Here is a 20,474-nt window from a genome sequence, read left to right as displayed (position 1 = left end):
TGACTCCTTTTTTTTTTTTTAATTTTATATATATATATATTTTTTTTTTAAGATTTTTTTTTATTTATTTGACAGAGGGAGATCACAAGTAGGCAGAGAAGCAGGCAGAGAGAGAGAGAGGAGGAAGCAGGCTCCCCGCTGAGCAGAGAGCCCGATGCGGGGCTCGATCCCAGGACCCTGGGACCATGACCTGAGCCGAAAGCAGAGGCTTTAACCCACGGAGCCACCCAGGCGCCCCTATTTTTATATTTTTTAATTAACATATAATGTATTATTAGCCCCAGGGGTACAGGTCTGTGAATCGCCACGTTTACATACTTCACAGCACTCACCATAGCACATACCTTCCCCAATGTCCATAACCCCACCACCCTCTCCCTACCCCTTCCCCCTGGCCTCAGTTTATTTTGTGAGATTTAGAGTCTCTTATGGTTTGTCTCCCTCCCAATCCCATCTTGTTTCATTTATTCCTTTTTCCTACCCCCCAAACCCCTCATGTTGCCTCTCAACTTCCTCATATCAGGGAGATCATATAATTGTCTTTCTCTGATTGACTTATTTCACTAAGCATAATACTCTCTAGTTCATCACGTCATCGCAAATGGCAAGATTTCATTTCTTTTGATGGCTGCATAGTATTCCATTGTGTATATATACCACTTCTTCTTTATCCATTCATCTGTTGATGGACATATAGGTTCTTTCCATAGTTTGGTTATTGTGGACATTGCTGCTATAAGCATTCAGGTGCACGTGCCTCTTTGGATCACTACATTTGTATCTTTAGGGTAAACACCCAGTAGTGCAATTGCTGGGTCGTAGGGTAGCTCTGTTTTCAACTTTTTGAGGAACCTCCATGCTGTTCTCCAGAGTGGTTGCACCAGCTTGCATTCCCACCAACAGTGTAGGAGGGTTCCCCTTTCTCCGCATCCTCGCCAGCATCTGTCATTTCCTGACTTGTTAATTTTAGCCATTCTGACTGGTGTGAGGTGGTATCTCATTGCGGTTTTGATTTGTATTTCCCTGATGCCGAGTGATGTGGAGCACTTTTTCATGTGTGTGTTGGCCATTTGGATGTCGTCTTTGCAGAAATGTCTGTTCATGTCCTCTGCCCATTTCTTGATTGGATTATTTGTTCTTTGGGTGTTGAGTTTGATTAGCTCTTTATAGATTTTGGATACTAGCCCTTTATCTGATATGTTGTTTGCAAATATCTTCTCCCATTCTGTCAGTTGTCTTTTGGTTTTGTTAACTGTTTCCTTTGCTGTGCAAAAGGTTTTGTTGAAGAAGTCCCAATAGTTCATTTTTGCCCTTGCTTCCCTCGGCTTTGGTGATCTTCCTAGGAAGAAGTTGCTGTGGCTGAGGTCGAGGAGGTTGTTGCCTGTGTTCTCCTCAAGGATTTTGATGGATTCCTTTCTCACATTAAGGTCCTTCATCCATTTTGGGTCTATTTTTGTGTGTGGTGTAAGGAAGTGGTCCAGTTTCATTTTTCTGCATGTGGCTGTCCAATTTTCCCAACACCATTTGTTGAAGAGACTGTCTTTTTTCCATTGGACATTCTTTCCTGCTTTGTCGAAGATTAGTTGACCATAGAGTTGAGGGTCCATTTCTGGGCTCTCTATTCTGTTCCATTGATTTCTGTGTCTGTCTTTGTGCCGGTACCATACTGTCTTGATAATGACAGTATAATAGAGCTTGAAGTCTGGAATTGTGATGCCACCAACTTTGGCTTTCTTTTTTAATATTCATCTAGCTATTCAAGGTCTTTTCTGGTTCCATATAAATTTTAGGATTATTTGATACATTTCTTTGAAAAAATGGATGGGATTTTGTTAGGGATTGCATTAAATGTGGAGATTGTTTTAGGTAGCATAGACATTTTCACAATATTTGTTCTTCCAATCCATGAGCATGGAACATTTTTCCATTTCTTTGTGTCTTCCTCAATTTCTTTCATGAATACTTTATAGTTTTCTGAGTATAGATTCTTTGCCTCTTTGGTTAGGTTTATTCCTAGGTATCTTATGGTTTTGGGTGCAATTGTAAATGGGATTGACTCCTTAATTTCTCTTTCTTATGTCTTGTTGTTGGTGTAAAGAAATGCAACTGATTTCTGTGCATTGACTTCATATCCTGACATTTTACTGAATTCCTGTACAAGTTCTAGCAGATTTGGAGTGGAGTCTTTTGGGTTTTCCACATATAGTATCATATCATCTGCAAAGAGTGATAGTTTGACTTCTTCTTTGCCGATTTGGATGCCTTTAATTTTTTTTTTTTTTTTTTTATTTTTTTTTTGTCGTCTGATTGTTGAGGCTAGGACATCTAGTACTATGCTGAATAGCAATGGTGATAGTGGATAGCCCTGCCATGTTCCTGACCTTAGCAGAAAAGCTCTCAGTTTTTCCACCATTGAGAATGATATTCACAGCGGGTTTTTCATAGATGGCTTTGATGATATTGAGGTATGTACCCTCTATCCCTACACTTTGAAGAGTTTTGATCAGGAAAGGATGCTGTACTTTGTCAGTTGCTTTTTCAGCATCTATTGAGAGTATCATATGGTTCTTGTTCTTTCTTTTATTAATGTATTGTATCAGATTGATTGATTTGCGGATGTTGAACCAACCTTGCAGCCCTCAAATAAACCCCACTTGGTCATGGTGAATAATCCTTTTAATGTACTGTTGGATCCTATTGACTAGTGTTTTGGTGAGAATTTTCACATCTGTGTTCATCAAGGATATTGGTCTGTAATTTTTTTTTTTTTAAGATTTTATTTATTTGACAGAAAGAGATCACAAGTAGGCAGAGAGGCAGGCAGAGAGAGAGAGAGGGAAGCAGGCTCCCTGCTGAGCAGAGAGCCCGATGCAGGACTCGATCTCAGGACCCTGAGATCATGATCTGAGCTGAAGGCAGCAGCTTAACCCACTGAGCCACCCAGGCGCCCTGTAATTCTCTTTTTTGATGGGATCCTTGTCTGGTTTGGGGATCAAGGTAATGCTGGCCTCATAAAATGAGTTTGGAAGTTTTCCTTCCATTTCTATTTTTTGGAACAATTTCAGGAGAATAGGAATTAATTCTTCTTTAAATGTTTGGTCAAATTCCCCTGGGAAGCCCTCTGGCCCTGGGCTCTTGTTTGTTGGGAGATTAAATCTCCTTACTGGTTATGGGTCTGTGCAGGTTTTCTGTTTCTTCCTGGTTCAGTTGTGGTAGTTTATATGTCTCTAGGAATGCATCCATTTCTTCCAGATTGTCAAATTTGCTGATGTATAGTTGCTCATAGTATGTTCTTATAATTGTTTGTATTTCTTTGGTGTTGGTTGTGATCTCTCCTCTTTCATTCATGATTTTATTTATTTGGGTCCTTTCTCTTTTCTTTTTGATAAGTCTGGCCGGGGGTTTATCAGTCTTATTAATTCTTTCAAAGAACCAGTTCCTAGTTTCGTTGACTTGTTCTGTTATATTTTTGGGGTTTCTATTTCATTGATTTCTGCTCTAATCTTTATGATTTCTCTTCTCCTGCTGGGTTTAGGCTTTCTTTGTTGTTCTTTCTCCAGCTCCTTTAGGTGTAGGGTTAGGTTGTATATTTGAGACCTTTCTTTTTTCTTGAGAAAGGCTTGTATCGCTATATATTTTCCTCTCAGGACTGCCTTTGCTGTGTCCCACAGATTTTGAACCATTGTGTTTTCATTATCATTTGTTTCCATGAATTTTTTCAGTTCTTTAATTTCCTGGTTGACCCATTTATTCTTTAGAAGGATGCTCTTTAGTCTCCATGTACTTGGATTCTTTCCAAATTTCCTCTTGTGATTAAGTTCTTGTGGTCTGAAAATATGCAGGGAATGATCCCAATCTTTTGATACCAGTTGAGACCTGATATAAGATCCAGGATGTCATCTATTCTGGAGAATGTTCCATGTGCACTAGAGAAGAATGTGTATTCTGTTGCTTTGGGATGCAATGTTCTGAATATATCTGTGATGTCCATCTGGTCCAGTGTGTTATTTAAGGCCTTTATTTCCTTGTTGATCTTTTGCTTAGATGATCTGTCCATTTCAGTGAGAGGACTGTTAAAGTCCCCTACTATTATCGTATTATTGTTGATGTGTTTCTTTGATTTTTGTTATTAATTGGTTTATATAATTGGCTGCTCCCGTGTTAGGGGCATAGATATTTAAAATTGTTAGATCTTCTTGAGTATGACATGGTGTCCTTCCTCATCTCTTATTGTAGTCTTTGGCTTAAAATCTAATTGATCTGATATAAGGATTGCTACCCCAGCTTTCTTTTGATGTCCATTAGCATGGTACATTGTTTTCTACCCCCTCACTTTAAATCTGGAGGTGTCTTTGGGTCTAAAATGAGTTTCTTGTAGACAGCATATTGATGGGTTTTGGTGTTTTGTTTGTTTTGTTTGTTTTTTAAAGACTTTATTTACTTGACAGAGACAGTGAGAGAGGGAACACAGGCAGGGGGAGCGAGAGAGGGAGAAGTAGGCTTCCCCTTAGTCCAGGGAGCCCGATATGGGGCTCGATCCCAGGACCCTGGGATCATGACTTGAGTCAAAGGCAGACACCCAACAACTGAGCCACCCAGGTACCCTGGGTTTTGTTTTTTGATCCATTCTGATACCCTATGTCTTTTGATTGGGGCACTTAGCCCATTTACATTCAGGGTAACTATTGAGAGGTATGAATTTAGTGCCACTGTACTGCCTGTAAGGTGACTATTACTGTATATTGTCTCTGTTCCTTTCTGGTCTGTTACTTTTAGGTTCTCTCTTTGCTTAGAGGACCCCTTTCAATATTTCCTGTAGAGCTGGTTTGGTGTTTACAAATTCTTTTAGTTTTTGTTTGTCCTGGAAGCTTTTTATCTCTCCTTCTATTTTCAATGATAGCCTAGCCAGATATAGTATTCTTGGCTGATGTTTTTCTCGTTTAGTGCTCTGAATATATCATGCCAGTTCTTTCTGGCCTGCCGGGTCTCTGTGGATAAGTCTGCTGCCAGTCTAGTATTTTTACCATTGTACGTTACAGACTTCTTGTCCCGGGCTGCTTTCAGGATTTTCTCCTTGTCACTAAGACTTGTAAATTTTCCTATTAGATGATGGGGTGTGGACCTATTCTTACTGATTTTGAGGGGGGTTCTCTGTGCCTCCTGGATTTTGATGCTTGTTCCCTTTGCCATATTAGGGAAATTCTCTCCAATAATTGTCTTTAATATATCTTCTGCTCCCCTCTCTCTTTCTTCTTATTCTGGAATCCCTATTATTCAAATGTTGTTTCGTCTTATGGTATCACTTATCTCTCGAATTCTCCCCTTGTGGTTCAGTAGTTGTTTGCCTCTCTTTTGCTCAGCTGCTTTATTCTCCATCATTTGGTCTTCTATATCACTAATTCTCTCTCCTGCCTCATTTATCCTAGCAGTAAGAGCCTCCATTTTTTATTGCACCTCATTAATAGCTTTTTTTATTTCAACTTGGTTAGATTTTAGTTCTTTTATTTCTCCAGAAAGGGCTTTTCTTTCTCCAGACAGGGTTTCTCTAATATCTTCCATGCCTTTTTCAAGCCCAGCTAGCACCTTGAGAATAATCATTCTGAACTCTAGATCTGACATATTACCAATGTCCATATTGATTAGGTCCCTGGCCTTCGGTACTGCCTCTTGTTCTTTTTTTTGTGGTGAGTTTTTCCGCCTTGTCATTTTGTCCACATAAGAATATATGAAGGAGCAAATAAAATACTAAAACGGTGGCAAAGACCCCAGGAAAATGTGCTTTGACCAAATCAGAAGAGACCCCAAATCATGGGAGGAAGAAAGGAGGTAAAAAGAAGTTCAGAAAAAAAAATTTTTTTAAATAAAAAAAATATATAAAAATGAAAATATATATATGAGACTGGTGAATAGAACAGGGTCACCCACTTAATTTTGGGAGTATTTTGGTCTCTTAGAAGAAACTAGGAAGGTGACTCCTTCTTCTAAAGGATGTGAAAGTCGAACACTTGGTCAGGCAACTCTCTTGAGTCAGCAGCTCTGGTGGGTGCACGTTTGGTCAACAAATGAGGGTAATTTTTGTCCAGTATCCACTCAGGTGTTCCACAGAATTAGGCTCATCTCAGATTAGTAATGACTGAATTTACTCACAAAATGAATGAAGTCACTAGCAATGACTTGTGACTCCCATCATTTTGATCTATTAATTAATGAGGACAAGGAATGTTGTAATTTTTTTGCTATCATTTGAATGTGAATGTATATAACATTTTACCCACTATTTTATTTTATTTTATTTGAGGAACAGTCCTGGGTATCAGTGTTCATATTTTTATATGGCTTGTCCCCAGGTCATCGTTTCTTCTGGTGCATGAGATCAGCTTGGCAGACATTTGTCGAGTATGTTCTCTGCACAAAATGCCTGGTGCCAGGCCCTGAGGCAGAGGTGGGAGGTGAATGAGCCTGGACGGCTGCTATACAGGATACCGTGGAAGTGTGGGGAGTGTTTAGTAACTGGTGATAACATCAGGTAAAATGGAAGATATTCTATAACAGAGGTAGAAGGCCACATCAGCTGAGCACAGGGTGAGACCTGCCGGGGACGGGTTCTGGATCATCTCCGACGACAGCCAGAGGCCGTGCACATGGGGGTTTCTGTAAGGCAGTCTGGCTTGGCACCGAGCTCCTACTCCGCATGAGGCCATGAAGAACTAGAGGACCTGTCGCACTTCCTTCGGGTTTAGCTTTACTTGCTCCTGAGTGAGACCCAGGGCCTCCATCGAGAACTCTGCTCCATGGTGTGGCTTTGAAGCACAGAAGGATCTTGTCCCATTCTGTTGCTGGCAAAATGGCAGGGATGTGCCCATAGACTTCTGATGCTGTGGAAGTAGAGGACGGATGCAAGAAAGGTCCTTGAGGTCCTGATGAGAAGTTGTGAAGAGGTCCAAGTAGCCTCCCGAAGCCCAGGGAAGAAGAGGCCCGCCTGGATGAAGGAACGACTGTGGCAGCCCCACTCTGAGCCAGCAGCCACCTCCTCCCTCCCCTGCCCAAGCTGGCAGGGCTGCTCCTCGGTAGCTAGGCTGCGGCAGAGGGTTCCGTGAAAGATCTGTGTGGAAAAATCTCTGGCCCTTTTTTTAGTGGATTACGCTGCTTTCTCTTTCCTCCAGTGCCTCATTATTCAAGATTATTCGATGTTCTCCAGCTTTTAAAATAATCATTTCCCGCCTACGCAGTACATCCTGTAGAGACATTGAGTTTCCAGTGGGAACAGAGGGGAACACTTCATTCTAAAAATGAAGAAAATAAGCCTCTTTTTATTGGGGGTTGGGGGGACAGACAGTGTTACAGAACTTATGTAACAATATGAGAATTCATTTGTGGTGCCTAAGCTAAAAAAGGATAATGAAACTGTGGTATACAGGCTTATTGCTGTCCCCAGACCGTTCCCTGTGGTCTCCAGACCCTCTTCCTCCACCCTCCTTTATGGTGGTGGTATTTTTACTTACAGACAGACACACACACACACACACACAGATATATTGGTAAATAAAAAATCATATTTTTGAAATACATGCATAGGATCTACACAAGAAAACACGTGAACACCTGCTTAAGAAATAGAGCATTGTGGGGTTTATCACCTTTGAAGCTCTTAGGTACTTTTTCCCTAAACTATCCATTTCCCTTCTCCCTTAGAGGCAACCACTATCTTAGATTTTATGATTGTTATTTCTTTTTAATATAGCTTTACCACCTGTATTTGTAGCCCTAAAAAAAATTGTTCAGTTTGCAAGTTTTAAATTTTACATAAATGGAATCATACTGTAAGGGTTTTTTTTTGGGGGGGGGTGTATGTATGCATGTAGATATATATGTAAATATATATATATACACATATATATATAGATAGATAGATAGATATATCACATACACACACATTCTGTTCCTAGGATTCATCCATCTTACTACATATAGCTCTGGTTTCCTCTCCCTGTGTAGTAGATTCCACTTGGTGACCATTACTGCACATTTGTTCATTCATTCTGCCATTGAAGGACATTTGGACTAATAGGGCCTCATCCATGCTCTCTTCATACGCCATCTGAGGATGCTCTTGGCCATGAGAGATTCAAGAGCTTGGAACACTGGTTGGGAAGCTTGGCTGTGGGTATATACTCAGCAGAGCTGCTGCTGGGTCTTAAGATGATGAATTGTTTTTCAATGGGGTTGGATAAATGTAGCCATTGTTGGTCCCTCCAATAGTGTATAGAAGTCACATTTGTTCGCTTCCTCTCCAACATTTGAACTTGTGGGACTTTATACCAGTTTGGTGTTTGTGAAATGGTAGCTAATGGTGGTTTTATTTGCATCCCCTGATCACCCTAAATTTATTTCCTCTTCCGTTAAGTGCCTCTTCTAGTTTTTTGCCCATTTTTCTCTTGGGTTCTTGGTCTTTTTGAACTGATTTGAGGAGTTCTTCATATATTCCAGATAATAATCAGCTACATGAAAACATCTTCCCCCAGTTTAGGACTTACCCATTTTCTTCTTCTTCTTCTTCTTTTTAAACAAATACTTGTTTCATGAACAGAAATTCTTAGATTTAACATAGGCAGATTTTATGAATTGTTCTTTACAGATTGGCTTTTAAAATATTATTTAGGAAGTGCTTCCTAACTCTGGGATAATTGAAGACATAGTCTTATATTGTCTCCTAAAATGTTCACGCATAAATCCCTAGTCCTCCTGAAATTCATCTTTGGTGCATGTATTAGATTCGTGGTTTTCATGTGGATATCAGATTGTGCCACAATTCATTGTTACTGTTAGCACATTTGGACTTAACAAGTATTATTTGCTCATAGTTCTTTCCCTTGGATCATTCGTGGTCTCCTAAAGAACAATATTTACTAAGATCTTGAGTGGCCAGCTGCATTTTATTTTGTCTAATTCATCCTCATATTGAAAAGTGGTTTTTGCTGGGTTTAAAATTCCAGATTGACAGTTACTTTTTCTTAATGCTTCAAAGGTGTTGTTCTATCATTTTTGCCTTCAGTGTTACTGCTGAAAACCCAGCTATCAGTCTTATATGTTATTACTTGGTGGGGAATCTCTCTTTTGTCTCTGCATGCTTTTAAGATCTTTCTTTAGCGTCCTGCCGTATCTCTGTGTGCCAAGTGTGGGTTTTGTTGGGCTTCCTAGAACTGAGGTTTGGTGTCTTCCATCACTTCTGGAATAGTCTCATATTTTTGTCTTTGAAGTCTGTAAATATCATCTCCCCCTACCCTCTCTCCCTTCTGGAACTTGAGTTACATATTTATTATCCTCCATGTTGCATAAGTCGCTTCTGTAGTTTTCCTCTCTTTGTCTCTGCACTGCATTCTGGATAATTTCTTCAGATCTACCTACCAGTTATTATCTTGGCAACTTTGTCTCATCTGTTGTAAAGTCGGTCTTGATTTTTAATTTCAATTATTACATTTTTCATTTTTAGAAATTTGGTTTCTTTTGGAGATCTTGATCATTTCTGATAGTCTCCTGCTGCTTATTCATTGTTTAATCCCTCTTAAGCATACTGAACATACTTATTTTCCAGTCTCTGAACCTTTGCAGAGGTCATGTGGTTTCTTCTGGATTCTAATTCTTGGCGCATTCTTTGTGTGTTTTGTAATTTTTTGACTGCTGGCTCCTGGTATTTTATCTGTGGGGGATAATTTGAAGCCTGGACTGAAACTGAACTTCTCCACAGAGGATTTGCATTTGATTCTATCAGGGACCTGGAGGAACAGTCAGTCCTGGAATCAGGGTTAAACTGAAATCTCCATACAAGGTTTTAGGCAGCGCTTAGCCGGAATCCTGGCTGCAAAAGCATGTGAGGACCGGCTTGTGTTTGCAGGTTCTCAGGGCTGTGATTTTTTTTTTTTCCTTACCCCCAACACCCAGGCTGGAGGTGGGTGGGCAGTTCGGCCCCCTTCCCTGGGGATTTCCTCTCTTTTTGCCTGTGGGTACAGCCCCTGGCGTCTCAGCTACACGTCCTGGGGAAGTGGTTTACTATTAGACTCCGCGTTTCAAACCATTCCTACATTTTTGTTTTTCATTCCCCACACCTCAGGGGCTGCAAAAATAGGGTTCGTGATCACTGAGGTTCCTCTGGGCCTTTGCATGACGCTGACTTCAGGGCTTGCCGTACTTCTCCAGCTTCCTGCTTTGCCTCAGGGTGTGATCTTTGGGCGAAGTTTTCCTTTACCTTTGGGCAATGTTTTTGTGGCATTTCGAAAGATCAGTTGTAATTTAGTCCTCATTTGTGTGTGTTTTCAGCAGGAGGTACACTACAGGCATCGTGGCTCATCTTTTGTCTCTAGCTCTGGGGTTCGGTGCTTCAGGCTGTGAAGGGGTGTTGGTGGGGTGCCGTTCCTGACCGGCTCTTTCTCTTCCAGCACTCCGAGAGATGCTGCAGAACCACTCCTTTGTGGGCTGCGTGAATCCGCAGTGGGCCTTGGCACAGCATCAGACCAAGTTATACCTTCTCAACACCACCAAACTGAGGTAAACTGGTGAGCGCCTGACACGGTAGGGCTGCCCCAACAACAGTCTGGGGGCGCAGGCACGAAAAGCCAGGGACAGGGACCTGAGCTGTTTGGAAAGGTCCCAGGCTATGGAGACAGAGATGGTTTCCAATCCAGGCTCTACCATTTACCGTTTGTATACCGTGGGCAAGGTACTTTCCTGAACTGTGTCTCAGATTTCTCATCTGCAAATTTGGAAATCACTGGTTAACTTGCAGGGTTTTGTGAGGTTAAGAAATGACACGAGAAGCCTGATGTTTGGCAAGTTCTTGGTCCTCAGTATGTGTTGACCACTGTGGTGGAACCACGGGTCGAGGGCTTAGTGCCGGTAGAGAATTCTAGCACCTGCTGTGTGCAGCGGGGTACTGTGAGAAAGACCAGTAGGGAGTGTCGCCAAGGCTTACTCTCACCACCACACAAGCCAGCAGGATTGACAAGCCGTGCCATTTGCCCAGTACGTAGCCAGTGACCTATTGATTGTTCCCAGAGACCTTGGTGGATGAGCTCCTAAAGAGTCTAGAAGCTGTATCAGATGTGTTCTCAGTTAGGTACAGATGGGAGGGCGCTGCCGCCCTGCACCTACTAGATGTTGCCTGGCCACTGCGGGGCCCTTTCCCACAAGCCCGTGAGCAAGGCAGCTGCCATACATTGCTTGGGGGTACACACAAGATAAGAACTAATTTCCTCCCTTACAAAAAAACTGCCCAGCCCAGAGCTGACTGCTGGCACACACACCTCTATGGATATTCAGAACTCACGCCTTTGTGGCTGTTTTGGTGCAGCTCTGTTCAAGATCCTTTGTCTTTGCTTTGAGAATCCTTTGACTTGTGCATGGGACTGTCTCTTATTAATGTTTTGGGAATTCTGCTGCCCTTGTTCCTTCTTTTCCATCACATGTAAGTACATTTCCAAGGCTCCAAACACATTGTGTTTAGATTCTTTCATTTTACAAACAGAAAGCCAGGTTAGTCCGAGAATTTCAGCTATTAATAAATGTGAATGGTTTCCCAGTGAGAAGGTAAAAGAAACAGATTGAAAACCAGGTTCAGAGTACAGAATCTGGATTCAACACCTTCCTTTTCCACCTTATTAACTCTGACCCGGGACAAGTCAGGTACTCACTGGGTGCCTCACTTCCCACCCTCGTAACGCAGGTGTAGCCTTGTCTGATAACGAGAAGTCTTTAAACAGACCTATATGGTTCCGACTGCTTAAGAACTCTAAAGGACCATTTATTTGAGCTCCGTGTTGGGTAAGGAGGTCAGTGTGCTGGATACCTCCCAGCTGGCTCTGCAGTGCTGCCAGCCAGTGCATCACCCTACACCAAACACCCGGGTGGTCTGATTCGGCCTTGTGTCCGCTTAGGATTATTTAGCAAGTCTCCTGCCGTCCCTGTGCACTCCATACCATTTTTAATGGTGAGTTGTTAAAAAAAAAAAAAAAAAGATTTATAGGATTCTTTGTAAGTGGAGAAGAAGTAAGCAAACTAAAATTTCATTCATTTCACCTACAGGGTGTTGGGCAGCCTTTTACAGCACCAGGGGGTGGGGACAGAGCTTGGGTGACTTAGAGACTTAGTGCTCTCAGCCGCATGTGGAGGCCCACCAGCCAGAGCCCTGACTGGAGCACACAGCAGGTCCGGCTCCTTAGAGGAGAAGGACATCTTGTAGATGGTCAGGAAGGCTCCACAGCACCTCCCATCCGTGTTGCAGGGGTTCTTTCTCCCGTTTGTCCTGACTGCTCAGCTGTCAAGCATGGATTCAGCATTTCCTTAAAGTCACTTCATTTTTATTTTCAGTGAAGAATTGTTCTACCAGATACTCATTTATGATTTTGCCAATTTTGGTGTCCTCAGGCTCTCGGTAAGTTTACTTCCTGCTTCTCCCTTCTGAAACTTCCAACACCTGGTCATTTCTGAAAATAATAGCTCTACCCCGTATCTGATTTGTAGTATATTGGGTTTTTCTAAATATGCCAAAGATAGTGTCTGTATTATATGATTTGTATATGGAAGGATCTTTAGTTATAACACAGTTTTATACGAAGCTGAACAGTTGTTTGGTAGACAGCTTAAACAAACGTTTATTATTATGTTGGTTAATACATACCTACTTAAGAAAACTTATAAAGAGATAAAAAGAGAAATAAACATTTCCTAAAGCCTATGACCGAAATACAACCAACCCCAGCTGACAGAATTAGGTCATTTCTTCCGAGGCCTTTTCATTGCTTAATTTTAATTTAGAATTAAAATCGGACTATTTATATAGCTTCATATCATCGTTGTACAGCTGATGTAACTCTACAAAAAAGCCAACTGGTATTTTCATTGGGATTATCTTGAATGTAGAACAATTGGAGAGGAAATCTTTTGTTAGATTTATCCCTTAACATCCCACATTTTTGATGCTATTATAAATGGCATTTTAAATAATGTCCAGTTGTTTGTTGCTAGTATATAGAAACTAAGTGTTTATGTACATTGATCTTGTACCTTGCAACCTTGCCAAACTCATTTAGTAGTGCTGGTAGTTTTCTTACAGATTTCCGTCAGTTTCTACATGGATGATCACACCCTCTGTGTCTAAAGGCAGGTTTATTTTTCCTGTCCAATCTGGATGGCTTTTCTTTTTCTTGCCTAATTGCACTGGCTAGACCCTTAGTACAATGTTGAATAGAAGTGGTGAGAATGGAAATCCTTCTCTTAATTGCTGATCTTATGGGGAAACACATTTAGTCTTTCCAAAGTAAGTATGTTTTTTGCTGTAGGTGAGATGAGATGTCCTTTATGACGTTGAGGAAGTTTCCTTCTGTTCCTTATTTGCTTACAGTTACTTTTATTCAGGAATGGATACTGAGTTTTTTCAAATGCCTTTTCTGCATCTGTCAAGAGATAATTGCGTGATATTCTTTTTTAAATTTCCTAATATAATGAATTACATTGATTTTCATTTTAAAATCCAATCTTGCATTCCTAGAATGAACACTGCTTGTACATGATGTATCACTTTTTTTACATATTATTGAAATTGATTTGTCAGAATTTTGTTTATAGTTGCTACATATATGTTCATGAATGATACTGGTTTTTATTTTTCCTATAGTCTTTGATTTTGGTATCAGCATTAATGCTGGCTTCATAGAATGAGTTGGGAGCTATCTATCCTCTCCTTATCCATCATCTGAAAGAGTTTGTATAGAATTGTATAGAATTTATTCTTTAAATGTCTGGTAGAATTGATCAGTGAGTGAAGCCATCTGGGCCTGGAGATTTCCTCATGGGAAGGTTTTTAACTTCAAATTCAGTTTCTTTCATAGATAACTATTCAGGTTATCTTTTTTCTTCTTGACAGAGCTTTGCTTTTGGTTTCTTTCAAGGAATTTGTCCATTGAAGTTTTTGAATTTATTGGCAGGAAGTTGTTCATAGTATTTTTCATAATTCTTTTAATGTCTAGATCCTCTCTCATTCTTAATATTGGCGATGTGTGCCCTCTTTTTAACTTGATCAGTCTGGTTAGAAGCTTACCAATTTTTATTGGTCTCAAAGAACTTTTTGTATCATTGATTTTTTTTCTTGATTTTCTGTTTTCTAGTCCATTGATACTTACTTCCTTTCTACTTATTTTGGGTTTAATTTGCTCTCCTGTTTCAAATTTCTTAAGGTAGAAACTTAGGTTACTGATTTGACATCATTCTTTTCTAATATAGGTGTTAAGTGCTAATAAACTGTCGGGTCCTTTCATTGACTTCTCTATTATTATGAGAAAATAGGAACAGTGTTCTGTGGGTTTATAACATGTATGTTATAATGTAACATACATGTTGTATGTATAACATGTATAACATTATATGTTAAAATGTATGACCATAGTAACATCAGATGGGGAGACATGGAAGAAAATTTAGACATCTTATTTTTAACTGTATATTTCAGTCTTCTTCCTAAACAGATGACTTACCTGAGATGTCACTGAACTGGTTCTCCCCACCCCTTGCGTTCGTTATCAGTGCACGGGAGTGCAGTGCCTCCACATGGCCTCCCCCTTCCCACCTGTTTGGCAGGCTGGCATATCCTCTCTGCTGAAACAGCCACTAGTGAGAAGGAAGAGGTTTCCTTGTGGATTTTCAGGTGTTTTCTTTGTGGGAGATGGGGAGCGATGTTAGATTTGGGGTTTCTCAGCTGCTGTCATGACCATGGCTTTGTGGTTTTCACACAGGCACATCTCATTTTATTCTGTGCTTCATTGCACGTCACAGACCTTGCATTTCTACAAATTCAAGGTCTGTGGCAACACTACAGTGAGCAAGTCTTTTGGCACCATCTTTCTGACAGCATTTGCTCACTTCATGTCTCTGTGTTACATTTTGGTAATTCTGGCAATATTTCAAACTTTTTTTTATTATTGTATTTGTGTATAATTACAAACTGTGATCAGTGATAATAATTCACTGGAAGCTCAGATGGTTAGCATTTTTTAGCAGTAATTTTTTTCCAGAAGCACACATTTTCTTTTTTTTTCCTTCACTTTTTGTATTTAAGTTCAATTAATTAACATTAATGTATTGTTTGTTTCAGGGGCACAGGTCTGTGAATTATCAGTCTTACTTAACACCCAGTGCTCATTACAACACGTACCCTCCCCAGTATCCATCATCCAGTTACCCCATCTCTACCCACCTCCCTCCAGCAACCCTCTGTTTCATGTTTCCTACATTTGTCTCCCTCTCTGATTTCATCTTGTTCCATTTATATATATATATATATATACACCACATCTTCTTTAGCCATTCATCTGTTAGTGGACATCTGGGCTTTTTCCAGAGTTTGGCTATTATGGACCTTGCTGCTATCAACATTGGGGTGCAGGTGCCCCTTTGGACCATTTCATTTGTATCTTTGGGCTAAATACTGAGCAATGAAATTGCTGGGTCATAGGGTAGCTCTGTTTTCAACTTCTTGAGGAACCTTCATACTGTTTTCCAGAGGGGCTGCACCAGCTTGCATTCCCACCATCAGTGTAGAAGGGTTCCCCTTTCTCCACATCCTCGCCAACATCTGTCATTTCCTGACTTGTTAATTTTAGCCATTCTGACTTGTGTGAGGTGGTATCTCATTGCGGTTTTGATTTCCCTGATGCCGAGTGATGTGGAGCACTTTTTCATGTGTGTGTTGGCCATCTGGATGTCTTCTTTGCAGAAATGTCTGTTCATGTCCTCTGCCCATTTCTTGATTGGATTATTTGTTTTTTGGGTGTTGAGTTTGGTAAATTCTTTATAGATTTTGGATACTAGCCCTTTATCTGATATGTCTTTTGCAAATATCTTCTCCCAATTCTGTCAGTTGTCTTTTGGTTTTGTCGATGGTTTCCTTTGCTGTGCAAAAGCTTTTTATCTTAATGAAGTTCCAATAGTTCATTTTTGCCTTTGTTTCCATTGCCTTTGGAGACAGGTCTAGCAAGTAGTTGCTGTGGCCGAGGTTGAAAAGGTTGCCTGTGTTCTCCTTGAGGATTTTGATGGAATCCTGTCTCACATCTAGGTCTTTCATCCATTTGGGTCTATTTTTGTGCGTGGTGTAAGAAAATGGTCCAGTTTCATTCTTCTGCATGTGGCTGCCCAATTTTCCCAGCACCATTTATTGAAGAGACTTTTTTTTTCATTGAACATTCTTTCCTGCTTTGTCGAAGATTAGTTGACCATAGAGTTGAGGGTCCATTTCTGGGCTATCTGTTCTGTTCCATTGGTCTATGTGTCTGTTTATGTGCCAGTACCATACTGTCTTGATGATTGCAGCTGAAAAGTTTTAGTTAAGGTATGTGCATTGTTTTTTTAGATATAATCTATTTCGTATTTCATAAATAGGATATGTGTGTGTAAACTTAACTTTTATGTGCACTGGGAAACCAGAAAATTCATTTGACTTGCTATACAGTGATAACTCCTTTACTATAGCAGTCTGGAACCAAACCAGTACCTCCAAGGTGTGCCTGTGGTAGTTTTGTGGGAAGGAATTCAGGCTTCACTTGGAGGCACTGTTAACGTGGTCTCTGTTCTAGGAGCCAGCACCGCTCTTTGACCTGGCCATGCTAGCCTTGGATAGTCCTGAGAGTGGCTGGACGGAGGAAGATGGTCCCAAAGAAGGACTTGCCGAGTACATTGTTGAGTTTCTGAAGAAGAAGGCTGAGATGCTCACAGACTATTTCTCTTTGGAAATTGATGAGGTGTGTAACAGCCATTTGTATTCCCCTATTGTATTCCTCAGGTAAGAGCCAAGTTCTGTAGTTGGTCCTCAAGTCAGGGTGAGAAGGCCACCCACCCCTGTGAGAAGCAGCACGAGACATCCATTCACATCCTCACCCCCTATTTTCATGTCTAGGTTACACCACCTTTTTCTCATCCATTCATGCCCATTCCTGTTCCCGGGGTGAAGGACCCCGACGAGAGAGCTGAATCCCATAGTCCCTACGGGCCACAGTGAATGAGATGATGCCAGGCCACTTGCTTTGTTTCTTCCTCTTATGCTTAACCTTTGGGGCTTTCCATCTCTCTGTATTCTTTAGTTGGTGAGCATATTGAAAAAAGAAGTTGTTCTGCTTCATGTCAGTACAAAAAGCTTTTTAAATGCTTTGCTCTCCCACCCCTGGTGCCCAGCCAAGTCAAGCACCTGATCGCCCGAAGTGTGGGCATGCAGATAAGACCTGGAGGGAGCACTGGGGAAATGGAACTTGATTAAACTGTAACAATTTATTTCTTGTCTCCTTGTTGTGGCCTTTTCTTCACAACCAGGAAGGGAACCTGACTGGATTACCCCTGCTGATCGACAACTATGTGCCTCCTTTGGAGGGTCTGCCTATCTTCATTCTTCGACTTGCCACGGAGGCAAGTGGTCAAGCTGTTTTTAATATGGGGGTACCTGCGTGTGGGCTTGGGGGAGAGGGCATGGGGCCACACCTTCACATGGCATAATGGAAAGGGTAAAACAGCTTGACGGCCCCCCCTTACCCCACCTACCCCAGCAGTATTCAGCAGTTCCACTTTACAGATTTAATGCCTAAAATGTTACATTGTAAAAAGCTTTAAGTATTCTGTGACCTTGACTTGGAAATGAAATGTGTTTACTAAAGCAAGTACCTATGCTGAGGTATTAAATTCTCTCTTTGGACCAGGTGAACTGGGATGAAGAGAAGGAATGTTTTGAAAGCCTCAGTAAAGAATGTGCTATGTTTTACTCCATTCGGAAGCAGTACGTATCCGAGGAGTCGACCCTCTCGGGCCAGCAGGTACTGTAGTGACGCACAGTAGCACCCGAGAAGGGGCTGGGCTCTCATACAATGTTTAGGAAATGAAACTTGCTGCCTCTGAATTCCTAGGATTTCACTGCACATAGGTTTAAACATAATGGTCAGCTTTTATTCATGAATTGTGCTTCCTTCTGCTGGTTTGGAAGGTCCCTCTAGAATGATCCCAGTACCTGTCAAACATGAAAGCACAAGCTGTCACAGTGAGAGCTGGGAGGCCGAGCTGGATGACCCAGGGCTAGTGAGCCCTTGTCTCCTGTCGTTAGCCCTCCAGCACACAGCCCCAGTCTCCCCACGCTTGTTTAGCTTTGGCTCATTTAATCTGACCACTGCTCTGCCAGGAGAACAGGGCAGTACTAAGGTCAGATCCCTAGCTTTTCTTACAGACCTTTCTGGACACAGAAAGGGCTTGGGTGACTGCACTTCCTACTGAACATCCTAGTCCATCATAGTCCGGATCAGATGTTACATTAGATCCTGCTACAATCCACAGTTCCTCCCGAATGGAAACAAAGTTCCATGGGAGAAAGTCTCTGCCTTCTCTACCTGTTGTCACCTCTCACGTTGGGGGCTGTAGGATCCCTGAGAGATTGAGGAGAGAGATGTTTCACCAGCATTAGGAAAACAGCAGATTGTAATGAGCAAGGCTTCCAGGTCCGGTACAGGTCAGCCAGGAAACCACAAATGCTGGGATGTGCGTGGGCCAAATAGGGAGGCTTGTGACCTCTAACACATCTTTTCCAGGGGGAAGTGTCCGGCTCCTCTGCAAACCCCTGGAAGCGGACTGTGGAACACGTTGTCTATAAAGCCTTCCGCTCACACCTTCTGCCTCCTAGACATTTCACAGAAGATGGAAATATCCTACAGCTTGCTAACCTGCCCGATCTGTACAAAGTCTTCGAGAGGTGCTAACCACACTCACTTGTGGACTCTGGGCTGTGCGGTTCTTGCATTGTGTCCTGATGAGGGTACGTCTTACAGCTGACGATTCCCATTGGCCCTCTAACTAGTAGCACTCTTTCACGCTTGGTGGAGTGACCAGAAATAAATTGTAAAATGTGTCCTAACATGATTGATTTAACTTCACTACACTTGAAAGGTTTTCTAGATCCATTTTCACCTACAGTATACCTGATTGTGTTGAAGAATCCAAAAGTAGTTTGAAAGCCCTCTGGGCATCTGAATTCTAAAAAGGCCTTGGAGATTTTATAGATCTTGCTCTGGTTTGAGTCTTTGAATATTCTAATTTCTGATATCAGCAGATATGAATTACATTGGTTCATATGCCTTTGGAGAGAAGTGCCGAACATATAAGAGGCTCTGATGACAGTATGGAGAAAGCTGAATTGATAATCTGTTACTACGTACCTAACCAAAGCTAATTAATTTGTAATGAAAAAACACTTGCGAGAAGACAGCAGTCCTTACGGAGTTTGTAACTGGTATGCACCTTAAGTGAGCCCCCTTTGTTAATGGATCTGAATCCTACCACCTTAAGATAAAGTTCTAGTTATTCTTGTCTGAAGTATGACATAAAATCACAAACTTAAGCTGTAGGTGCCATTACAATAAGTTGCCTTAACACTAGCCTGCATTAACAGAAATGTGCAGTGAGCACGGGGAGGAAGAACGCCCACAGTACTGAGGTACAATCCAGATTACAGGACTCACTGAAGAATGTTCCATGAGAAAGAACAGGGAACTCTACCTAGTGAAGACATGGAGCCATTCCCTTTGGAAGAGAACAGGACAACAGAAGACAAATTTGTTGTACCACAAAAGGGGCAAGGTCAGGTTCTACCACATAGAACTTCCAAAAAGTCAAAGGGCGGCTCAGTAGTGGGGCTCGGTGAGCCCAGTGGGGCACAGGCTGAGCAGCCCCCAGCCTGACTCCAGGACTTCACCCTCTCTCCCTCTCCCCCATCTCCCACATGGGTGATTGCTGCTAGGACTGGAGAGAATTTATAGGAAATCCCCTCCATTCAGGACAGTGGTTTCCATATTTTAAAATTAAAAGACTCATTGCTCTAAAGAAGGGGGTAATTTGTAGAGATTTTCTTCACATTCAGGTTAGCTGTAGCATCTAGTTTCAAGTCAGCTTTATTTATCTCATGTGCCTTTAATTCACTAGACTTCTCCCAGCCTTGGTTCTGAAGATACAGCCACCATCTCCATAAAACCACCTTGATTCTGAGGGCAAAAGCGAATCACAAATCCTGCAGAGTGGCCACACTCAATGATAAAAGCCCCTTGAACTGGGTGCCTTTAAAGATGAAACTGACTGGCTTCTTAAAAAGCTGTATCCAGATTGTTCTCCTTGGGGAGGAGACAAAAGCAGAGGGGCAAGATCAGAGGGGTGGCTGTGGCTGCCCTGAGGTGTTTTAAAAGCTCCTCTAACAAAAATGAATGTGTCAGTAGCCAGCTGTGGTCAGTAAGAGGGTGCGTTTTAATAGAGTCTTCAGGCCGACCTCCCGCCTGCCTGCTCCCCCCACCCCGCCAGGCTTGTCTGAGGTTCCATTCCACAAAGCAGCAGCAGATGAGATACTTTACATGAGATACAGCACAGCTGATGTTGAAGACAAAGGGCCCTGCTCTTACTTTAAGAGTGTTAGGCTT

The 20,474-nt window shown here is 41.7% G+C and overlaps 1 protein-coding gene across 3 annotated transcripts in view; it reads left to right on the top strand.

Moving 5' to 3' along the window:
• MLH1 (mutL homolog 1) overlaps positions 1 to 18,924 on the top strand; it is a 49,508-nt gene extending 30,584 nt beyond the window's left edge. For all 3 annotated transcript variants that reach the window (XM_080807364.1, XM_080807365.1, XM_080807366.1), the window contains exons 14-19: positions 10,434 to 10,542; positions 12,361 to 12,424; positions 16,617 to 16,781; positions 17,347 to 17,439; positions 17,727 to 17,840; positions 18,603 to 18,924. In XM_080807364.1, the coding sequence (XP_080663490.1) occupies positions 10,434 to 10,542; positions 12,361 to 12,424; positions 16,617 to 16,781; positions 17,347 to 17,439; positions 17,727 to 17,840; positions 18,603 to 18,770 (713 nt within the window). In that variant the 3' untranslated portion in view covers positions 18,771 to 18,924. The remainder of the gene's footprint in view (positions 1 to 10,433; positions 10,543 to 12,360; positions 12,425 to 16,616; positions 16,782 to 17,346; positions 17,440 to 17,726; positions 17,841 to 18,602) is intronic.
• Positions 18,925 to 20,474: the final 1,550 nt, after the last annotated feature.

Source organism: Martes martes, assembly GCF_963455335.1.
Source record: "Martes martes genome assembly, chromosome: 1".
Lineage (NCBI taxonomy): Eukaryota > Metazoa > Chordata > Mammalia > Carnivora > Mustelidae > Martes > Martes martes.
The sequence above is the reverse complement of the archived record's forward strand: the minus strand, read 5'-3'. Positions and strand labels throughout refer to the sequence as shown.